The 20368-nt window shown below is 51.0% G+C and overlaps 1 protein-coding gene across 3 annotated transcripts in view; it reads right to left on the reverse strand.

Moving 5' to 3' along the window:
• LOC128854080 (collagen alpha-1(I) chain-like) overlaps positions 1 to 19588 on the reverse strand; it is a 95772-nt gene extending 76184 nt beyond the window's left edge. For all 3 annotated transcript variants that reach the window (XM_054083959.1, XM_054083958.1, XM_054083957.1), the window contains exon 1: positions 19464 to 19588. In XM_054083959.1, coding sequence (XP_053939934.1) covers positions 19464 to 19560 — 97 coding nt within the window. In that variant the 5' untranslated portion in view covers positions 19561 to 19588. The remainder of the gene's footprint in view (positions 1 to 19463) is intronic.
• Between the last annotated feature and the right edge of the window lie 780 nt (positions 19589 to 20368).

The raw sequence follows: 20368 nt of genomic DNA on the forward strand, positions 1-20368 counted from the left end.
ATCATAGAATCATTAAGGTTGGAAAGGACTCCAAGATCATCAAGTTCAACCATCAACAAAATGCCAACATGCCCACTAGACCACGTTGTGAAGTGCCACATCTACATGTTTTTGAAGACACCAGAACTCTTCTAATCCTCTAGAATAAGCTTCACCCATAACCTATTCTGGTATCTCTCCAGCTTCACTGCAGTCAGCAGCTCTACAGAGCTTTACTGCACCACCACCTCTGTGTCCTGATTAGAAGAACAGAAGAGCTAGACCCATGAGCTAACTTCCCAGACTGAAATAGAAGGGTTTGCTAAACTAAAACAATATATCACATACTGCTCCAAAATGGTCAGGAATAGTTTTTGAAGCCATATACTGTATCCAATATCATAATGGGAGAAATGTTCTGCTAGAAGGTTTCAAGGTTTCTATTACCAAGACATTAAAACATTCCCAGTTTATGAAAGTCAATCCTTGCCATCTGCTCCTGCATCTCACTGCCAGGGAGTAAGATAGCCACAACAAATTCCAGAACGGGGGGTTTTATGTGGTTCCTGAGAGTGACCCTTTGCAAGCTCCTAAAGAGATGCCCGTCTTTAGCAGCCTGGAGCCAGCAGTGAAGTTTAAGCTCAGCCAATATGGACCAGCCTTTGCGGGAAAAGTGGAAGCAGGGTGAGGAAGGTAGATAGGGAGGGAAAAGGTTTATTGCTGGAACAGGTTTGGTTGGGGCAGTCTGCTGGACCCATCAACACAGACACATCTATCAAAGCACTGCCTGGAGGAGCTGCAGTAGCAGGACACCTTCAGGCACCCACATCCCAGTGGGACCCTTATGCTCTTGCACAGCTCCTGGACCAGAGAGGGTCAGTGTCAATGCCCAGCATCCGCAGCTGGCTTGGGAAAGGCAACCCCCCGTTTCCTAACTCTAGGCTCCACTGTTTTTTCTTCCCAGGCATGTGTTGAGGAAGCTCAGGTCTCTCCAGAACAGATGTCCGGCACATGCAGCAAAACATCACAACAGTGCTTTTGCAGACAGTATGGTTCCAAGGGAGAAGAGGCTCTCAGAAAGTGGGATCCCACTGGACCTAAACCTCCTACACTTCCAAAACCCCTTTCTACATCTCATTTGTGAGCTCCTTAGACACGGACAACCCCCTGGCACAGCACAGCTCTGCTCCTCTAGGCTCCCGAATATGGAGCAACTCTACAAAGGAACAACAAATGCTTCTCTGAGGCTGGTGTGCTGCAGCACCGCAGGACGGCTGCTCTTGCTCTCCACACCTGCATTTCCTAAGGGCAGAGAACATTACTTTCCTGTCTAACTCCAGCAATACCTGCTCGATTTATTCACTGAGCGACGTGCAGATTGCTGTGAGCACAAATCTCCCAGGGCTCCTTCAAACTACCTGGTGCGAGTTTGTTTTCAAGTCATCAGATTAAATGTCCTAGAGATCGCAGCAGCAGTCACTCACGCTGGGCTTGCAGCAGTGCTCCCAGCCGTTGCGGCACACTCGGTGCTCCGTGAGCAGCAGGGCGACATGAAGAAGTGACTTTCCTTCTTTTTTTCTAGATTGGAAGTCAAGCAAATGAAAAAATGATGTAAAAAATGGGATTGGCTTGAACTGCTGTGCCTTTCCCCAAAACCTCCAGCAAAACAAATAATTCAAGGAATCAGCTTAACTTATATTGTATTCATTGTATTCATCAATTGTATTCATTTACCATAGAATCTGAGAAACAAGGCCAACTCACAGACCTACAAAGTCAATGGAGCTGTTGCCTCCCTGCCATGATCCAGAGACCAGGCAATTGCCTTAAGTTGTGGGACAGCCAGGCTCCAAACCTCTTCTCCATGAAATAGTGGATTCCTACATTTGAAGAGCCTGCCGTCCCCTGCCGTCATCACTGCCTTAAAGCACGGCGAAATGGACTGTGTACAGCCACGACTGTGTGGTGAAACACAGTCAGTGCCCCATCCCTGAAGTGTTCAAGGCCAGGTTGGATGGGACATTGAGCAACCGGATCCAGTGGGAGGTGTCCCTGCCCATGGCAGGGGGATGGAACTGGATGATCTTTGAAGTCCCTCCCAACCCAAACCATTCAGTGATTCTGTGATTCTAAGAGATGCACTGTCACTGGCGAAAGGATTCACCAGCACTGGGTGGCTCCGTGGGTGCCAGTCCCTTGTGGAGAAGGAGCAATGAGCAGTTCCTTTTCTATAGAGAGCCGTGGAGGAAGAGCAAAGGGAAGGAGAGATGACTGCCAGTCTTGGTCAAGGTCTAGGGAGCTTCATGCCATGGTGTTCAGCAGCAAAACTGTCAATCAAGCTAAAGAGAAACCCTGGTTGGGGTGTGGAGGTAGTTGAGATACTACAGATGGAGCTTTGCTCTGCCCAAATGCAGAAGGAACTACAAAAGTAACAAATCCAGTCCATCGTTTCAAATACAACAGCAACCACCACCCAGGGATGTCATCAATCTCCAGATTACTGCACTGTGCTTTGAGCAAGTGGTTCTTGTGCTGTCTTTGACACGGCAATTGTTGAAGTTGCAGGCTTCAGAAAATGACAGCTACTCTCTTACATGCTTAACCCACTTTCAGGTTTGAGAGAAGAAGAAATATCTACTCATTTATCCAAGTAGGACAACATGCATCCCTTTATGCTGTGGAAAATCTTGATACTCAACCATATCTTCTCGGCACTCAACTTTCCTATACAGCCAGAGCCGTAAAGCAGCAGTAATGGACCAAGATCTCATTGTGCCGACCCATGAACAACCTCGACAATCAGATTGGTCTTTGCAGTCTACTTACAAGCCAGGCCTTGAGCTGCATTAACCCCTGCTCTCTGCAGCAAAGTTTGTACTAAGAAAGAGCAAAAAGGAAAAAGGAGCAGTTAATAGGGGTGGGCTGGTGCCTGGTGGGCTTAAGGCCTTTCCAAGCAGGGAGGAAGGGGCCAGGACAGTCCTATGCTGGTTCCACACATCAGCCAGGCTCTGGCTGTTTTATCAAGCCATTTATCTCGGTTACTTCCAGTCCTACTGTTTCCAATCAGCATCCCCTACCCGCTTGGCCTGAGCCCTGTGGGAATTCCAGTAAAAGCCTGAAAAGAATATAAAAATGAAACAAAAACACATTGAGGGAGATTAAAGCAGGGAAAAGGCAAGTCTGTGCATGAAAAGGAGCAGGGTTCATTTTCTAGATGGGAGGACAGAGCCTGGAGGAGCACTCAGGGCAGCTCAGCCCAGGGGCAGGGTTTCCCATGGTCAGCACTGGGAGGGCACCGTGATGCTGCAGCCGGGGTTTGAGCAAAGGCATTCTTCTTCTGCTCAGGGAGACGTACATGTGGTGCACATGTACTCTACAGAGCATACCTACAAGCCAAAGTACGTATGACACCGTGCTGTAAGTCACAGCCACACGTGGGAAGGAGCCCAGGGAGCTCCTTGTCATTTAAGATTCACACACCGGGAGCAAATCTTAACGCAGATTATGATAGGTGACTTGAAAATTAGCTCTGCCATCCTTACACCTCTTTAAAGACACAAGTGTGTGGTGAGGACCTCCATGCTTCCTATCTTCTTTGGAGAGGAAGGCTGAAAAGGGCTCCCCTGGGGGGACGTCAGTCCATACCCTATTGAGACGCAACTGAGACGGCTTCACAGTGCGCTTCTGCAAACTCTTTCTGAAGGGGGAAAATAGAGCAAATTAAAAAGCCAGTGCACAAGTTATTTTAATTTGGATCAAAAGGCATTTCAGGTGAATGCCCCAACCATGCCCAGGTACTGTGCTTTCACTCACACTGCAGAGCAGTCTTGGATCGCACAGATGCTTTTTTTTTTGGTGACACTAAGCCAGAAGAATTGCTGCAGGGGATATTTAATGTTTTCCAGCATGGAGAGCATCACCTGGACTGAAAGTCCAAGGCCAGTACAAGGTAAAACCCACAAAGCCTATACAGAGTGGACACAGGGGCCTTACACCTGCTGCTCTGTGGATGTGCTTTGGTAGAGCACATCACTTGCTGACACAAAGACTTAGTGCTCAGGCTGCTGCACTCATGAACAGCTCTGAATCTCTCTTTAACCTTTCTGAGCTTCCCAGCTATAGAGAAAAGCTTGGAAAACCTGCCTGCCCATGGTACAAGCACAAAAAGTTGACTGCAAAGGTGATTTTTATTTATGGTTTTAGAGCCAGAAGCTTATCATCCCATCCAGAAACCCATCCAGCCCACCTCCACTCCTGGGAGGAAGCCACTGTCCGTCCACCACAGTCCAGCCCTCATGAAAGCTTCAATCTCCTCACAACACTATGACCAGATTGGTCTGACCAGCCCCGCAGCAGGGCCCATGCCAATCTCTTGTCAGTCCTGCCCAGCCCCAAGATCTCCTCCCCAACAGCAGCAAATGCACTTACATACCCAGTTTGGTCCCACAAATGCAAGATGTGGGAACTCAAATTCATGTTGAACCATCTTGGAGAGAAACACATCACCTTCCCCTGCAGAGGCACATCCAGCGTGGTTCTGGCTGAGGAACAACCCCAGGAAGACTCCTCTTCAGCTCCCAGCAATTCCTAAGACCATGATCCAGCCTGTCCTCACCCAAAGCACCACTGCCATGCTACAAAGCACAGGGGTTTCTTGGCTCCCACCTGCCCCTTGTCCAGCACTGGCCATGGAGAGCATCTCAGAGACCTCGTGGCTTTGTGGATTGATGGAATTTTGCCAACAGCCCAGAAACACCCATGAAAGAGGGGGTACTTCTTTTCCACTTCTCCCTGCGTTGGCGGTAGAGAACCAAGCTATGGCCAAGGAATGAGACATCTATGAATCTTTGTCATTGTCTGAAGCTCAGACCACACGACACCATGGCTACTGGAGGCATCAGGAAGGGATTAACGAGAACTAGCTGGTTCCCTCTTTGGAATGGTCCCCTAATGAGCTGCTGTTGAGCTCCCTGGGAGCCAGGAGTACCCAGAAACCAAGTGCAGATGTGGCTCACTCTTCACAGGTTGGAGTCATTCTGGATCACTCCTTGCCCTGTGATGGTCAAATCCTTGATGACTTCCAAAGCAGCCACCACATTCTTTCGCTGGAGGAAACCTCAGCAACATGAAAGGAAGAGGGATGCACGGGTTTCTTGGGGATCACTTTTAGAGGCAGGGGCTCCCCACCAACAACCACCAGGCCAGGAGCAGGTACTAGTTTGGGGCTGCAGAACAAACACATCCCAAAAGGATGAGCAGGGCAACGGAGCCTGGAGCCAAGCCACAGCCTATGTAACACAGCTCCACCAGCCCCACCACATGCCTGCCAGATGCTTCACATTTTGGGAGGAGGGGAAGAGAGGTTCAGAGGTCAAGGTCACAAGCAATGCCTGACTCTGTTCTTTGTGAAAGGGGCCGTGCAGGGGGAGAGGGAGCTGAGAGGAAATATCAGCCTGTGTGTGTAAAAACCATCCAGGGTGGGATTCACAGTCACATTTGCACATTTGGCTCAGGAAAGGCAGGAAACTGCAAGACTTGGGGGTCCCTCAGCTGAAATGAAGGGCTGGGGAGGGGCAGAGCTGAACAACATGCCATGACTGCCTGGGATGCTTCCTCCTGGATCACTTTAATGCCTCCAAGAGAGCTGCACTGCCTGTTTTAGGACCAGACTTCAGCTATCGATGTTCCCCATCAACTCCTTCCCTTCTTTGTGGGAATGAAATGCTGCTTTGGGAGTTGTAGTTCCCACATCGACAAGGCTTGGAACTCCTTCTATACTCCAGGATTCCTGCATTGTGTCAGCCCCGATTCCCCTTTCCGCCGCCAGTTTGAGTATCAGTTGGCTCCTTGTACTTGAAAAGAGAAAGCTACAGCCTCTGACGTAACCCCAGACACTTCTTTGCAAGGCTCAAGACCAAGTTAAACTAAACCAGACTGCACGTATCAGAAATAGGAGCCCAGACACAAAGGAACCGTTCTTAAAAAGCTCCTCCTGCCTCTGCAGAACAAGTCACCCAACATCAATGATCTCCAGGTGGCCCTTTCCATGGCCTGGATCTAGCTGGACCTGCTTCAAAAAGGGGTTGCCCTCCCGGATCTCCAGAAGTCTCATCCAACATGAATTATGTTATGACAGTCTCGCACTCCTGGACGTAGGTGATACACCTCCTCTTCACCTCCTGCTGCTGCATGTGATGTTAAAAAGACCTGCAGTATCTCAAAAGCCATGAAACTTGATTTCTCACCTATCCAGCCCTTCCACAGAGCAGTAAGCAACTACCCCAGTAACACCAGTAGTGCTCCTGGGGCACAGTCACTCCCTGTCCACCCAGAACGATGACTGCCTTCTGTATTTAAGACAGAAAAATATAACATTTAAATCATTAAACCAGAAGTACCAAAGATATGATCTTCCAAGTACTGCTTTTTAAAGTGACCAAGCTTGGGATAAACTGTAATGCACAGCATTTTTGATGCTTTAATTTCGTTTTGAGTCATTTTGCTTAATCATCATCCATCAAATGGTACAAGACTGGTTGCTGAGCACGGGATCTGCTCTTATTTTTGCATTTTCAAGACAGTAAAAAAAACCCAATGTGATCCAGTGTTGTACCAAGAATGTGCTAAAGGAGATCAACAAAATTCCTACGTTGGTACCAAACAGCCATGGCTAAATTGGAAAAATGTCTTTCCCTTTAGGGGACGTATCTCATCTGGATTTACAGTCCCCCCAGCAACTGAGACTCTACCACAACCCAACCCTGAGGTAGGCCAGCAGCAAATTAAATAATAAATACAATAAACATATGGGTTTTTACAGCTAACGTGGGAGGTTAGAATTAAAACCAGCAGAGCTGTGGAAGAAAATTAACAGCACTTTTATTGCAGAAAGTATAGGATTCCCAAAAGTCCACTCATTTGGAGAGGAAAACCATAAGCGAAGCATTACAAAATGAACTCATTAATAAGGATACAAAAAACTACCCACTCTGGGCAGGCGCATGATCTCCTCGTAAGAAAACCCACCAAAGGAAGGTTTTGCTCAAAGCAAGTTTAGCAGCTTAAAGGCTTACTCTGCAATGGAGGGAACATTGTGGACCTCCCCGGTAGGTGGTTTTGCAAGACCTTCCTCGTCCGAACAGGGTGACTTTCACTTCCCCCACACCACAGGTGCTCAGGGAGATGGGCACCACTTTGGTTCATCCTCAGCACGCCAGGGTAAGCGGCTCTCCCCAGGGGCTGGGAGCCGGAGCCAGCCTAGGATGCCCACCTTTCATCCCGGTTTGTCAGCCCAAGGGATCTGGGACAAGCGCTGACCTGCCTGGCGATGGCAGCATCCAAGTCACAGCCACCGGAGCTGACTTCAGCCCTGAGGGATTTGATGCCAAGTGCAAACTGGATGGGGATTAGAAAGCATCTGCCCATGCTTGGGAGGATGAAATACACACACAGCCTCATGAATGTCACACTGGGAAGCGGGAAGGAGCGCTTTCCTCCTCTGGAGCAGCCCCAGGAGCAGGGCTGAGGCAGCTTTGCTTTTGTCCCTGCAAAGCATCCATCCCCACAACACAGAAAAGAGCACTGAAGCTGGGAAAGGGGCTGGAGAGCAAGTCTTAAGAGGAGCGGCTGAAGGACCTGGGATTGTTTAGCCTGGAGAAGAGGAGGCTGAGGGGAGACCTTATTGCTCTCTACAACTACCTGGAAGGAGGTTGTAGAGAGGAGGGTGCTGGGCTCTTCTCCCAAGTGACAGGGGACAGGACAAGGGGGAGTGGCCTCAAGCTGTACCAGGGGAGGTCAGACTGGATATCAGGAAAAAATTTTTCACAGAAAGGGTCATTGGGCCCTGGCAGAGGCTGCCCAGGGAGGTGGTGCGGTCACCATCTCTGGAGGGATTTAAAAGATGGGTAGACAAGGTGCTCAGGGACATGGTTTAATGGCTGATAGGAATGGTTGGACTCCATGATCTAAGAGGCCTTTTCCAACCTCGTGATTCTATGATTCTATGATTCCATCTCCACCATGCAGCACATCAGCAGAAAGGCTGAGAGTAATTTCCAGCTGCCTTTTTTTCACTGCCTCTTTTTCACTGCTTGGGAGGACTCAGCATGGGACCCAATTCCTGCCCTAGGCTGAAGTCTTGCTCAGAGACTCCTGTGCGAGGAACTTGGGCTCTTCTCTCCTCCCAAATGAGCACAAATGCTTGCAATTATTGACATGAAACAGGAATAAATTGTACGATTTTTCATTTACGTTGTAGCAGGGAGCTCAGGGCTTTGTTGCCTGCCCCAAGGCAGAAACACAACCTTTGGAAACAAAAACAAACCTCATCGTGTGCTGCCAGGAATGAAGGTCCCTACACCAACCACCCTGCCCTGGAAGAAGGTGAGACCCTGCAATCAGCTGATTGCAGCCACTGAACTGCGGCAAAATGCCCAGCAGCCACACCACGAATCATTTCTGCTGTGGCACTGGCTGCGTTCAAACATCTGATTGAGAATCCATAGGGAGAACCGACCAGAGGCACCGAGGAGCTGGCTGGACGCAGGCACAGGCAGGAGCTTCCAAGTGATGTAGGACAGCAAGACCACTCAGGTTCTTTAAGTCACTCAAACTCTATGTACAGAGTGCACATCCACTGGTTTTCTCTCTCCCTCCCTCTTTGCAGCTCACTTCAAACTCTGCATCCTGTGTCCTCTACTCATGGGCCAGGGCGAGAAGGAACATGTGGCACAATAGAGACCAAGTCCTCTCTTCTCTCTCCCAAATCTTTCATTCAAAACGCTCCAGTAAGGAGGGGAGAAGAAAAGCATAGGAGTTGTTTAAAATCTGCTCACGCAAAGCTTGCTGCCAGAAAGAGAGATCCAGCTTCAAACCCCCCTCTGCATCGCTAATGACCTTTTAATAGCTCTCATTACAGAACATCTCACTCAGCCCTGGTACATCCCTGCCTGCCAAAACAAAGCCTAGCATTTCCACAGGCAAAACCCAGATGTTTAATTGATCCATTCAAGGACTTCAGGAATGTATTAATAATGCAACTCTGTCAAACTAAAGGTTTCACTCCTGTGCAGCAGATGCCTTCTTTGGATGGCAACTCATTTAACCTGCCTCTTTAATCAAGCAATTCCCACTCTCAGTGGAAGCTGTCATCGAAAATGTGGCTTATAAATAAAGGCTCAGCAGCAGGAAAGCAGAAAAAGTCACAACAAAATTTACCTCTATTGCTCTGAAAAGCTATACTTAACCTGCAGCATGTACTCATACTCAGTCTTGAGTATACACACCCTTAATCCTTAGCAGAGACAAAAAAGTGCCCCAAAACACATCAGGTCTGGGTCCCGTATGGTGCTGTACACATAGAATATCCCAATAAATTCTGTTCACCCCCCTTCCTCGCCCTACAACTCTACGGTCTTCATGCTGGGGGTTGCTTTGAATAGCTCTTCTGATTTACACCTTGCAGGGATGAATTGTGTCATCCAGTGGGATCTGCTCCTATCAAACCCATCGACTCCTGCTTCTCTCTGTTAAGATCCAGAGCGCTCTGCTGGAACTGCAATGGCACAAACCTCAGCGCTGCACTCACAAGGAAGGGAGAGAGGGAATGGATGTGCATAAGACAGAGCAGGCTGGCAAAATAGCAGCAGTTCTTCAAAACATCATATCTAGCAGGTTTAAAAGAGAAGAGAGAGAAAGAGGAGTTAATGGAACATTATCTACTGCCTGGCTGCATTTTGTCTTGCAAAGAGATCTCAGTGTCATTACAGAAAGAATGAAGACACACAGCTGTCTTCAGCTATCATGCCCTGCTTTACAGATCACAGGATGGTTTAGTTGGAAGGGATCTCAAAGGTCATTCAGTTCCACTCCCCTGCCTCGGGCAGGGACAAGTCCCACTGGATCAGGTTGCTCAAAGCTCCATCCAACCTGGCCTTGAACACCTCCAAGGTGAATGGAAACCATGGGCAGAGAGCAACAGCTACTGTGAGGCTACAGCAAAGCAGGAGACCATGGAACCTCAGCCCTGCTCTGTGTCATGGCCATCCAATCCCACTGCTTCCCAGGTTGGTCCTGACTTCAAAAGCTACCGACGCTTTATTTCCCAGCAATGACCTATCCTCGAGTTAGTTATTGTGCGCAGGTGTGTGGAGCCTCTCCACCAGCGAGCTCTCTCAGGGGGCAGAGCACCCAGCCATCTGCTCCCAGGTGTTCTCCAAGTCAGAGCACCGGGCATCTAGTAACCAGACCTTTCCCCACCCAAAAAGCAGGCAGGGCTACTAGACTAGCTTCTCCCATCAAAGCCATCCAGATGAGCTGAAAGATCCTGGGCCCTTCTCTAAACCATCCTTCCCTGCCCCACGATGCTCTTCACTTCCATTGCCAGCTCTAGAGAGTTGGGACTGGTGACAACCACCAGCTGCCTCCTCCTCCACAGCTGCTTGCAGTAGAGGATGAATTTGTGACGCTGAAGTGCTTTAAAATGCTTCTACGATATATCACCTGCCAGCTTCTCCTATTCCTCCAAGTCCCGATGGAAATATTTTATGTTGTATCTAAATGTATTAACTTAGAATATATCCATCTTCTGCACAATGCTAGCTGGGAGGTAGTCAGCTTTCAATAAATAAAACTTAATTATCCTTCTGAATGATTTTTCCCTTTTCAGAAAATGAAAACTGCAATTTGAATGAATTTAAAACGCCAAAACTAAGACAAAATCTTTGACCTTTAATCGCACTGCGGTGAAAGAAACAGAAATCAACTGTTGTCCCCAGGCTAAATCTATTTGACCTGCGCCCAAACCCTCTCATTTCCCCACAGCAGTTTTAGGAGGGGATGGACTTGGCACACCTGCCACGTGGAGCCACAACAAGGAACACCAGGTGCTGCAGCAGATCCCATCCCCAGTGTTGGGTCCCTACCACCAAGCAGAGCTTCTCATGTGAGCACAAATGCAGATTATGGGGTTCCTTAGAGTAGGAAAAAAGGCCACAGGCACACATGCAAATTCACACCACCCTAAGAGAAAGCACCCACATGAAATCCTCAAAGTGGTGCCCAAAGCCATGTGAGCTACATGAACAATCAGAGGCTCAGCCCTTCCTTTCCATGAGGTCATAGAATCATGGAATGGTTTGGGTTGGAAGGAACCTCAAAGCCTATCCAGTTCCACTCCCTGCCATGGGCAGGGACACATCCCACTGGATCAGGGGCTCCAAGCCGCATCCAACCTGGCCTGGAACACCTCCAGGGATGGGGCAGCCACCACCGCTCTGGGCAACCTGGGCCAGTGCCTCCTCACCCTCACAGGAAACATGGTACCTTTGCCATTGAGAAACAGATAATATTTCACTGCAGTTCAAGCCCAGTAAAACCACTCCCAGCTTGGAGAATCCAGGTGGTATCCAAGCACGTCTCTTCAAGGGCTGTCTTGCCTCACTCATCTTCTCCCTCCGTATCCTGGTCCTGTCCTGCAGAGGGCATTTGGGCTGCTGGGAGCAAGCGGGGATGGGGAAGCATTGGAGGCAACCCTGCTCCAAGAGAGCCAATGCACCTCCTTGGTTCTTCTCACCTCCTTCCTCAAATATTGGTTCCCAGCAGGCACCATGGGCAGGGCAGAGAGGGAAAGGGAACTAGGGAAAAGAAATCCACCTTGTAGCAAATCCTGGTGCTCTTTCCCACAGAGACGCCACAATCCATTTATGAAAGCATCTGAAGCCCCCACGTCCCTCTGTCCCACTGCGTGCCTCCCATCTACCCAGCCCAGCACCAAAGGCTGAGCGCTGGGGCACCCTTGTCCCCGGAGGCACCAGGATCAGCGCGATGTGACCTGAGGTGGCCTTTAACCCCACAGAAATTACACTGCCGGGAGGGATGGGGGAGTCAGGCAAAGTTCCACTGGGGTAATTTGTGCTGCACTAATTGCCATCATTGTGGGACAGAGACGCACCGTCAAGGTTGACGTGCCCCAAACAGAAGCTGATTTTTGTCACTCCATTGCTCTCTTGAGTTTGCAGAGTGGGAAAGCAGGGGAGGAGGGTGCTTAAAGAGTTTGGTTTTTATTTTCCCTTAATTGATGGCCACAAGAGAGCAAAGCTTTTCAGCCAACTGCTCTGACACAGGGGCTGCAGGTTGAATTAAGCCTGGCACAAGGAAGAGACTATGGGGACAAGGAGTCCCTTTGCCACCAGCTAGCAGTCAGCAAGCACTTCCAGCTGCCACTCTCACCGTGTGCCCTCAACAAAGCGCAGCCCATGGCAGCACCAGCTCTCAGCGTGCTGCTACACCCCAAGGTGCAGCTGGCAGAGCCAAGGATGCTCAGCCCCTTGCTGAGCTCTCCCACGCTCCCTCTGCCAGGTGAAGAAGGAAGGGGACAGACCCAGCCTTGCCAGCCTGGTTTGTTTAAAAATAGGGAGCAAAGAATAAAAAAAAAAGAAATAATAGTCTTGCGTTCTGATGGTCGGTTGGTGTGAACAGCTTTCTGCTCTCTTTGTAGCAGAAGGAAATGAGTTTCTGCACTAATATCTGACCCCTGAAACACCACTGGTGTGGCCAGGCAGTAGTGGGGAGAGGCCCTTTCCATGCCTGGGCGAGAGCTGCAATGCCAGTGGAGATCCCCTCGGATGCAGGAGCATCCCTGTGGAGGAAGTTTCCTTCCTTGTGTCCTGCAGAACCGAGTCCTGAGCCTGCACCCAGCCACAACGGCCACAAAGACCAAGCCCCCAGCACCTGAGATGCTGACATCCATCACCTCTCCAAAGAGGCTCCTGAGCTTTCCTTCCCAAAAAAGCCTCCAACAAAACCAAAACCCAGAAGCATGAACGATCTCATATGCTGCACTGATGGGGGAGTGGGCTCCTGGCTTTGGAAGCTGAACCCTAAGCATTCGCAGCTACTGACAGTGGCACCACAGCCAGTAACCCTTGCCTGCATGAGCTTCACACCAGCCCCATGGCCCCGCAGTGACTACAAGGCCTGTAAGAGCAAAGATTAATACTATATATACATATATATATATATATATATATATATATATATCTCACATAGAGAAGATATATAAAGAGCCCCAACTGCCTCAGCCAGGAGTGGAACAACCTTATATCAGCCCCCACCATGCAGCCAGAACCTCAACAAGGAGCAGATGGTGGCTGTCCCTGCAAGAAACTGGGAGATTTTTTGAAACCTGCCCCGGCGAAAGAAGTGGTGATGCCAAATCCTGTGTCCCCCCTCACCCAGACCTCTCCACCTCACTGGAAACCACCCTAAAATAGCCCGGCTTAGTTTGGTCTTAGGCACCAGGAGCTGGAGCTGCTTGCCAGCACCAGGCTTTCCCTGGGAGAGTAAGGAGGCTTCTGTCAATATTTTGACAAGGGCAGACACTGGTGCAGGCATAACAGCACACAGCCCAGTTCAAACTGTTTATTTTTCCGCTGGCACAGTGCATTTCTCATCTAGCTCAACTCCCTGGTAAGTTTATACAATTGTAAACCTGCAGCATGCAGACTATCAATTATGCTTCTACTCTAGAAAAATCATCCCCTGAGGAACAGCACTTAATTCACCCTTGAAACCCATTCCCAGCACATTGGCATTTAAATTGTGACGATTTCCACCTATTACATGCAAAAAAATAGAGGTGTAAGCAGCACCAGCATCACTGGCTGGAGAGTAGATAGAAGCGCCTTAGTCCTTATCTCCTCTACATGCGTGGGGACATCTGCTGTTGGTGCCAGAGACAGCCCAGGGCAGAATCCGGACCCACTGGCACAAAGAGAGTGGGCACTTGAAAGAAACAATAGGGAGAGAGAGTTTTTAGGAAATGAGGCTCCATATGGTGCATTGCTGGCGGAAAGGTTTAGGATTTTTATAACTTGGGCTAATCTGGAAGGATTTCTCATGGGGATGCTGCCAAACTTCAAGTCTGCACTCCAGCTTTCACGCTGAAGACGGGGATCCTGGGAATGGTGGGGCAGTCTGGGCTGACATTTTTCAGATAATTCAACACGAGACAGACTTATAACTGCCTTTTCAGTCCAAACAGCTCAAGTTGAGCAAAGTTAAACCCCACAGAAAAGCATTAGCACAGCAGCTGTCAGGATACAGCAGCTCCAGGAGCACAACCAGCTCCGTGCATGAACACACATCGCAGTGTCCCTGCGCTCCAGTGTCTCTGTCCCTTATGAATCACAGAATCACAGAATCACAAGGTTGGAAAGGACCCATTGGATCATCGAGTCCAACCATTCCTAACACTCCCTAAACCATGTCCCTAAGCACTTCATCAACCCGTTCCTTAAACACCTCCAGGGAAGGTGACTCGACCCCCTCCCTGGGCAGCTGTTCCAGTGCCCGATGACTCTTTCTGTGAAGAATTTTTTTCTGATATCCAACCTGAACCTCCCCTGACGTAGCTTCAGGCCATTCCCCCTAGTCCTGTCCCCTGTCACTTGGGAGAAGAGCCCACCTCCTTCCTCTCCACAACCTCCTTTCAGGTAGTTGTAGAGAGTAATAAGGTCTCCCCTCAGCCTCCTCTTCTCCAGGCTAAACAACCCCAGCTCTCTCAGCCGCTCCTCGTAAGACTTGTTCTCCAGCCCCCTCACCAGCTTTGTTGCTCTTCTCTGGACACACTGCAGAGCCTCAACATCCTTCTTGTGGTGAGTGGCCCAGAACTGAACACAGTATTCGAGGTGCGGTCTCACCAGTGCTTATGGCTTTGCCATAAGCATCGTGTGTCTCCCATCACCTTGGGAAGGTGGTGGTGCTGGGTGGGATGGCACCATTTGGCAAAAGCAGAGTGAAAACAGCCAGCACATGCCACATCCCAAAATGCAGCATCATATTCTAGGTCAGTGCTTTCTCCTCTGGACATGTCGGAGGAAACTGGGGCCACGCTCAGGCTGGGGTTCCCAAATCACCCGAGTGAGTGGGCATCCAACTGCACTGAGTTTGGTGCAAGTGGGGAAGCAACCAAGCCATCATAATTGGGATATTGGTCAACAGCAGCTGAACATGAGCCAGCAGTGGTGCAGGTGGCCAAGGAGGCCAACAACATCCTGGCTTGGATTAGCCATGGTGTGGCCAGCAGGAGCAGGGAAGGGATTGTGCCCCTGGACTTGGTGCTGGTGAGGCTGCACCTCGAATCCTGGGTTCAGTTTTGGGTCCCTCAGTAGAAGAAAGATGTTGAGGGCCTGGAGGGACCAGAGGAGGGGAACGGAGCTGGGGAAGGGGTTGGAGCACAGGGGTTACGAGAAGTGGCTGAGGGACCTGGGATTAGTTAGCTTGGAAAAGAGGAGGCTTAGGGGAGATCTCATCGTTTTCTACCACTAGCTGAAAGTTGATTGTGGTGAGGTGGGTGTTGGGCTTTTCTCCCAAGTAACAAGCGATGAGAGGAAATGGCCTCAAGTCGTACCAGGGAGGTTTTGATTGGATATTAAGAAAAATTTCTTTACTGAAAGATTGGTGCAACCTCACCAGTGCTGAGCACAAGGCCATGGTTACTATTCTATACGCTGCCGTACACACACAAACAGCACCAACACATCACTACTTATGTGTGATTTTGCATATTTACATGAGGTTAAATGTTTAGTTTACAAAGTCCACGTACACACCCTAATTACAAGCACCTGATAGCATAAGATGCCAGCACGGAGGAGCCTTGCTGCGCAATGCCATATTGGACATTTCGGAGTACCAGACCTCCAGGAGGATAATTTACTGAAAGACTACTTTCCCCAACCCTCGAGCAAGAAATACCATCTGCAGGATCCAAGCCTTGCATTTTCAGACGCCACTCATCTCTTAATTAAGCAGATTTTAATTGGGTGACTCCAAGCTTTAATTAAGAGCAAATTGTTCGTGCGCATTAATTTTTGGGTCACGTTCCCAGACGGGAATTTTCTGGGTTGGTTTGGAGAGTTTTGTGTTTTGTGGGGCTGGGTTGCAATTATGGTTATTGCACTTCATGGGGAAAAAAAAACAGCTCCCAGGAGTCCCAGAGACCCTGGACTTCACTACACTAAGGTTTCCCACTCTCCCCTTCTTCTTAACCAGAGCATCTCCTGAACAACGTGGTGGGCTCAAAGCACGTGAGATGATCATGTCGTGCCCACTGGTGCCAGCAGATCAGGGCACTGGGGACATGAAACGAGGAAGCTCAGAGGCAGCCAGGGATCGTGCAACCCCACAGCACCCCAAACTCAAAGAAATGCTTTCTCCCATCACCGCAGACCCACAGTGCCGTGAGGTGTCTCACTCAGGAATTGTTACAGCTCAAACCACTAAAACCAGGTACAAGCTGAATAATTCAGCCTTGGGAAGGAGGGATCTGGGGTTTTGCCTACCATGCACAACGTCACAGCTCCACAGCAGCAGTGACTACGTGGAGATCACCTCCCATCTGTTGCCTTATAATACTCCCCGAAAAATCAACCCCTCTTCCATCCCCAGGCCATCTTGCTGCTCTGGGTAATGCACGGATTAGGGCTCAAGGGACAGATTTGGTTCAGTGCAAACACCACTTCTTTAAAGCGTATGGGTGTGCTCTGAGGGAGAGGACACCAAGCATCCGCAGTCCTGGTGCGCTGGAGTCGATTCCCACCCAATTCTGGCACCCTCGTCCCTCCTGAGATCATCAGCAAGCATCGTTCTGGCAACAGCTACAAACACAAATGGTGGCAGTTTAGTTTCCCTCCCAGATGGATTCATCTCTTGCTTTTACAACCCAAAGCCCCAGCTGGGGGCTTATGAACTCAGAAACCTCTCCCAGGCAGGAGCCATGTGAACCCTTCTTCCAACCAGGCACAGGAGAGGGAATGATTCCAGTCCCATAATAGGGATGCTGCAGAAATACCAACTGTTTGCTACCCTAACCCAAGCAGAGGACCAGGAGTCATCAAAAAAAAATATCACCTAACCCTGTCTGAACTGGAGTGAGAGAAGACGATGAAATGGATCCTTATTTCCTAAGGGATCCATTTAAGAAATGAATCCTAACTTCCTTCCGACCCTAAGGTGCCACAAATGTTGTATGTTGAGCTCTCTCCTCCTGCATGGAGCAGAGGGAACGTGCAAGGTCCCACCAGCTTTGAACACCAGCTCCCGACTCCAGTCATTAGCTGCTCTCTTCTGGCACTTGCTCCTCGCTTCAATTATTCCCCACTTGACTCGGGCTTGGCGTGCAGAGCGCCCGGCCGTCTGTAGGAGTGCCACGGGTCACTGCTCCAGCTTGCAAAGCCAAGCCTGGCTCCAAGGTCAGCAAGGCCAGCCAAGCTCTGGAGCCGGCTGCTCTCACTCCCCGTCCCTCTCTTTGAGGATATTTCTTGTGGTTGTGCTATGTGGGCCATTCTCGGAGCAGAACTGCACCAGCAGTAGGGACTGGATGAAGAACGTTCAAGTGCCTCAGCCCCAGAGAACTGCCTTCTTTCATGTCAAAGCCTAAGACGCCCACACCTTTGGGTGACTGTGCCCCGTTTCTGCCAGGATCTACAACATTTCAGAGCTTCTGGAAACCCGCCCAAGTTCCTGAGCTTTTCCAAGGCAGAACTGCTCAAAGGTTAAAGCCAAACACCTGGATGATGCTCAGTCAAATCCTCCTCATGGCTGTCCCATGACCCAAGGGAACCATATAACGAGCATGAAGCTTCCTAATGCTGCTACAGCCAACTGGTGCTTCCAGCTCTTCCCTTCCCTACCGAGCCTGCGGAAATGCTGGGCTGTAGACATACCTCTCTGCTCTCTCCCTTCCTTCATACACTGCCCAATACCCTCACCGAAGTTATTAACTCTCAAGTTCTTCATTTCAACCCCAAACCCCCCTGCACCGTATCTCCACTTGGATTTTGCTCCAGTTCCAGCCCCTGGAATGCAATTCCTAGCTCAGTTTCCCAGGCTGTGAACTGCATCACTCCAGCCTTGTTTCCGAGCCAATGGAGTTAAGCCCAACTGAGATAAACCAGTGGTTTACCTCTCAGAACCACATTCCCATTGATGTGCAGTACTAAAGGCTCTGACATAATCAGACCCACGTGTTTTTAGGCAGCGGTTTGTGCAGTGGCCACAAGGATGGAGTCACCACTTCCAACTGGGACCTGAACATGTTAGCACAATGCAAGTGTAGCAACGAGTGCCTTAGAAACAGTCAGTGCTTCCTTCAAAATAAACACCTTTTTTATAGTTACTATCAAAGCATTCGTCATCCCATCACTTCCCACTGAACAGCGGGAAAAGGGCTTGCCTGGACTTTTCATGACACAAACCCTGTTTTATAGAGTGATGGGTCTGGACTCTGCTGAGGCTCCTGCCATGGGGAGGGAGGGGAGTGTGAACAGTTTTGGGGCAGTGACTCGGTGAACAGATGCAGAAGGGAGAGAGGAGGGACGTGGAGATGTGCAGCAGTGCCCCAGATAGAAGAACAGCCCCAGCTGTGGCGCGCACGAACCCATTATATTATACATCCACACACAAATCCGAGCAAGCCCAGCTCCTCTGCTCCTGCAGGGAGAGGGACACTGTGCCTTGCTCCAGCGGTGGCTCTGCCACCAAAAACCCTTAACCACACTACGACAGATCGACACACAGACCCCCAAAGGGAGCGCTTCCCTGCCAGCCCCCAACTCTGCCTAAACGGGGGATGCGATGGGGGCCCTGCGGAAGAGTGTCTGCCCCAGAGCTGGGATGCAGGGGGATGTGATGGGGACCCTGGGGAAGTGTGGCAGCCCCACGGCTGGGATGCAGGGGAATGTGATGGGGACCCCAGGAACAGGGGAATGTGATGGGGACCATGGGGAAGTGTGGCTGCGCCAGAGCCAGGATGCAGGGGGACACAATGGGGACCCTGAGAATGGGGGGATGCAATGGGAGCCCTGGGGATGAGTGGCTGCCCCGCAGCCGGGATGCAGAGGGGTGTGATGGGGACCGCAGGGAAGCGTGGCTGCCCCATGGCTGGGATGCAGAGGGATGTGATGGGGACCCCAGGAACTGGGGAATGTGATGGGGACTCTGGGGAAGCGTGGCTGCCCCACGGCTGGGATGCAGAGGGATGTGATGGGGACTCCAGGAACGGGGGAATGTGATGGGGACCTTGGGGAAGCGTGGCTGCCCCACGGCTGGGATGCAGGGGGGTGTAATGGGGACCCTGGGAAGCGTGGCTGCCCCGCAGCTGGGATGCAAAGGGGGGTGATGGGGACCCTGGGAATGGGGGGATGCAATGGGAGCCCTGGGGATGAGTGGCTGCCCCGCAGCCGAGATGCAGAGGGGGGTGATGGGGACCCTGGGGAAGGGATGCGGGGGCTCCAGGGGCACCCCCTGACCCCGCCGGCGCTGCGGTCCGGCCGCTCTCTCGGCAGCGCCGGGCGAACAGTGCATCCTAGCGGGGACCGCCGTGCCGAGCATCCCGGGGAGCCACAGCATGTGCGAGGCCGGTGTAAGCCCCCCGCTGCCTTCTCCTCGGGGTGTCCCCGTCTCCTCCCCGCCCCGCTCCGTACCTGAGTGCAGCCCCGATCCCGTCTCGGGGGGTTCCAGCGCCGCGGGGCACACGGGGAGGGCGCAGAGCAGCGCCAGCGCCAGCGCCCCGCAGCGCATCCTGCACCCGGCCCCGCCGCATCCCGGCCCCGCCGCCGGGGCAGGACCAGCCCCCCCCGCCCCGCTCCGCCCCGCGGCCCGGGGCACCCCTTCCCCCGCCCCCGAGCCCCGGCCAGGCAGGGGTTAATGCCATCCCCCCAGAGCAGAGCTCTGCCTTGCACCCCCCCCCCCCCCTCAAGAGATGCAGGGCTTGGAGAAAGGGGGATCCCCCTCCCATGACACACAGACTTGCAGCTCATCACCCCCCGCATTTCAGGGTTTGGAGAAAGGGGGATCCCCCCCAGTAGGCAGAACTTCATGGGGTAACACACAGACAGAAAGACACGCAGCCTTTTAGCTCATCACCCCCCAACACTTCAGGGTTTGGAGGATGAGGGATCCTCCTCCCATGCAGAACTTCATGGGATAACACACAGACAGAAAGACACACAGACACGCAGATTTTTAGCTCATCCACCCCCCAGCATTTCAGGGTTTGGAGGAAAGGAGATCCCCCCTCCCATGCAGAACTTCATGGGGTAACACACAGACAGAAGGACACACAGACGCACAGCCTTGTAGCTCATGCACAGACACAGACTTGTAGCTCAACAGCCACCAACACTTCAGGGTTTAGAGGAAAGGGGGTCACCCCCAGTATGCAGAATTTCATGCGGTAACACAGAAACAGAAAGACACACAAACACGCACACTTTTAGCTCATCCACCCCTCAATACTTCAGAGTTTGGAGAAAGGGGGATCCTCCTCCCGTGCAGAACTTCATGGGGTGACACAGACAGAAAGACACACAGACTTGTAGCTCATCCA

This window comes from Cuculus canorus, chromosome 19 (assembly GCF_017976375.1).
Source record: "Cuculus canorus isolate bCucCan1 chromosome 19, bCucCan1.pri, whole genome shotgun sequence".
Taxonomy (NCBI): Eukaryota; Metazoa; Chordata; class Aves; order Cuculiformes; family Cuculidae; genus Cuculus; species Cuculus canorus.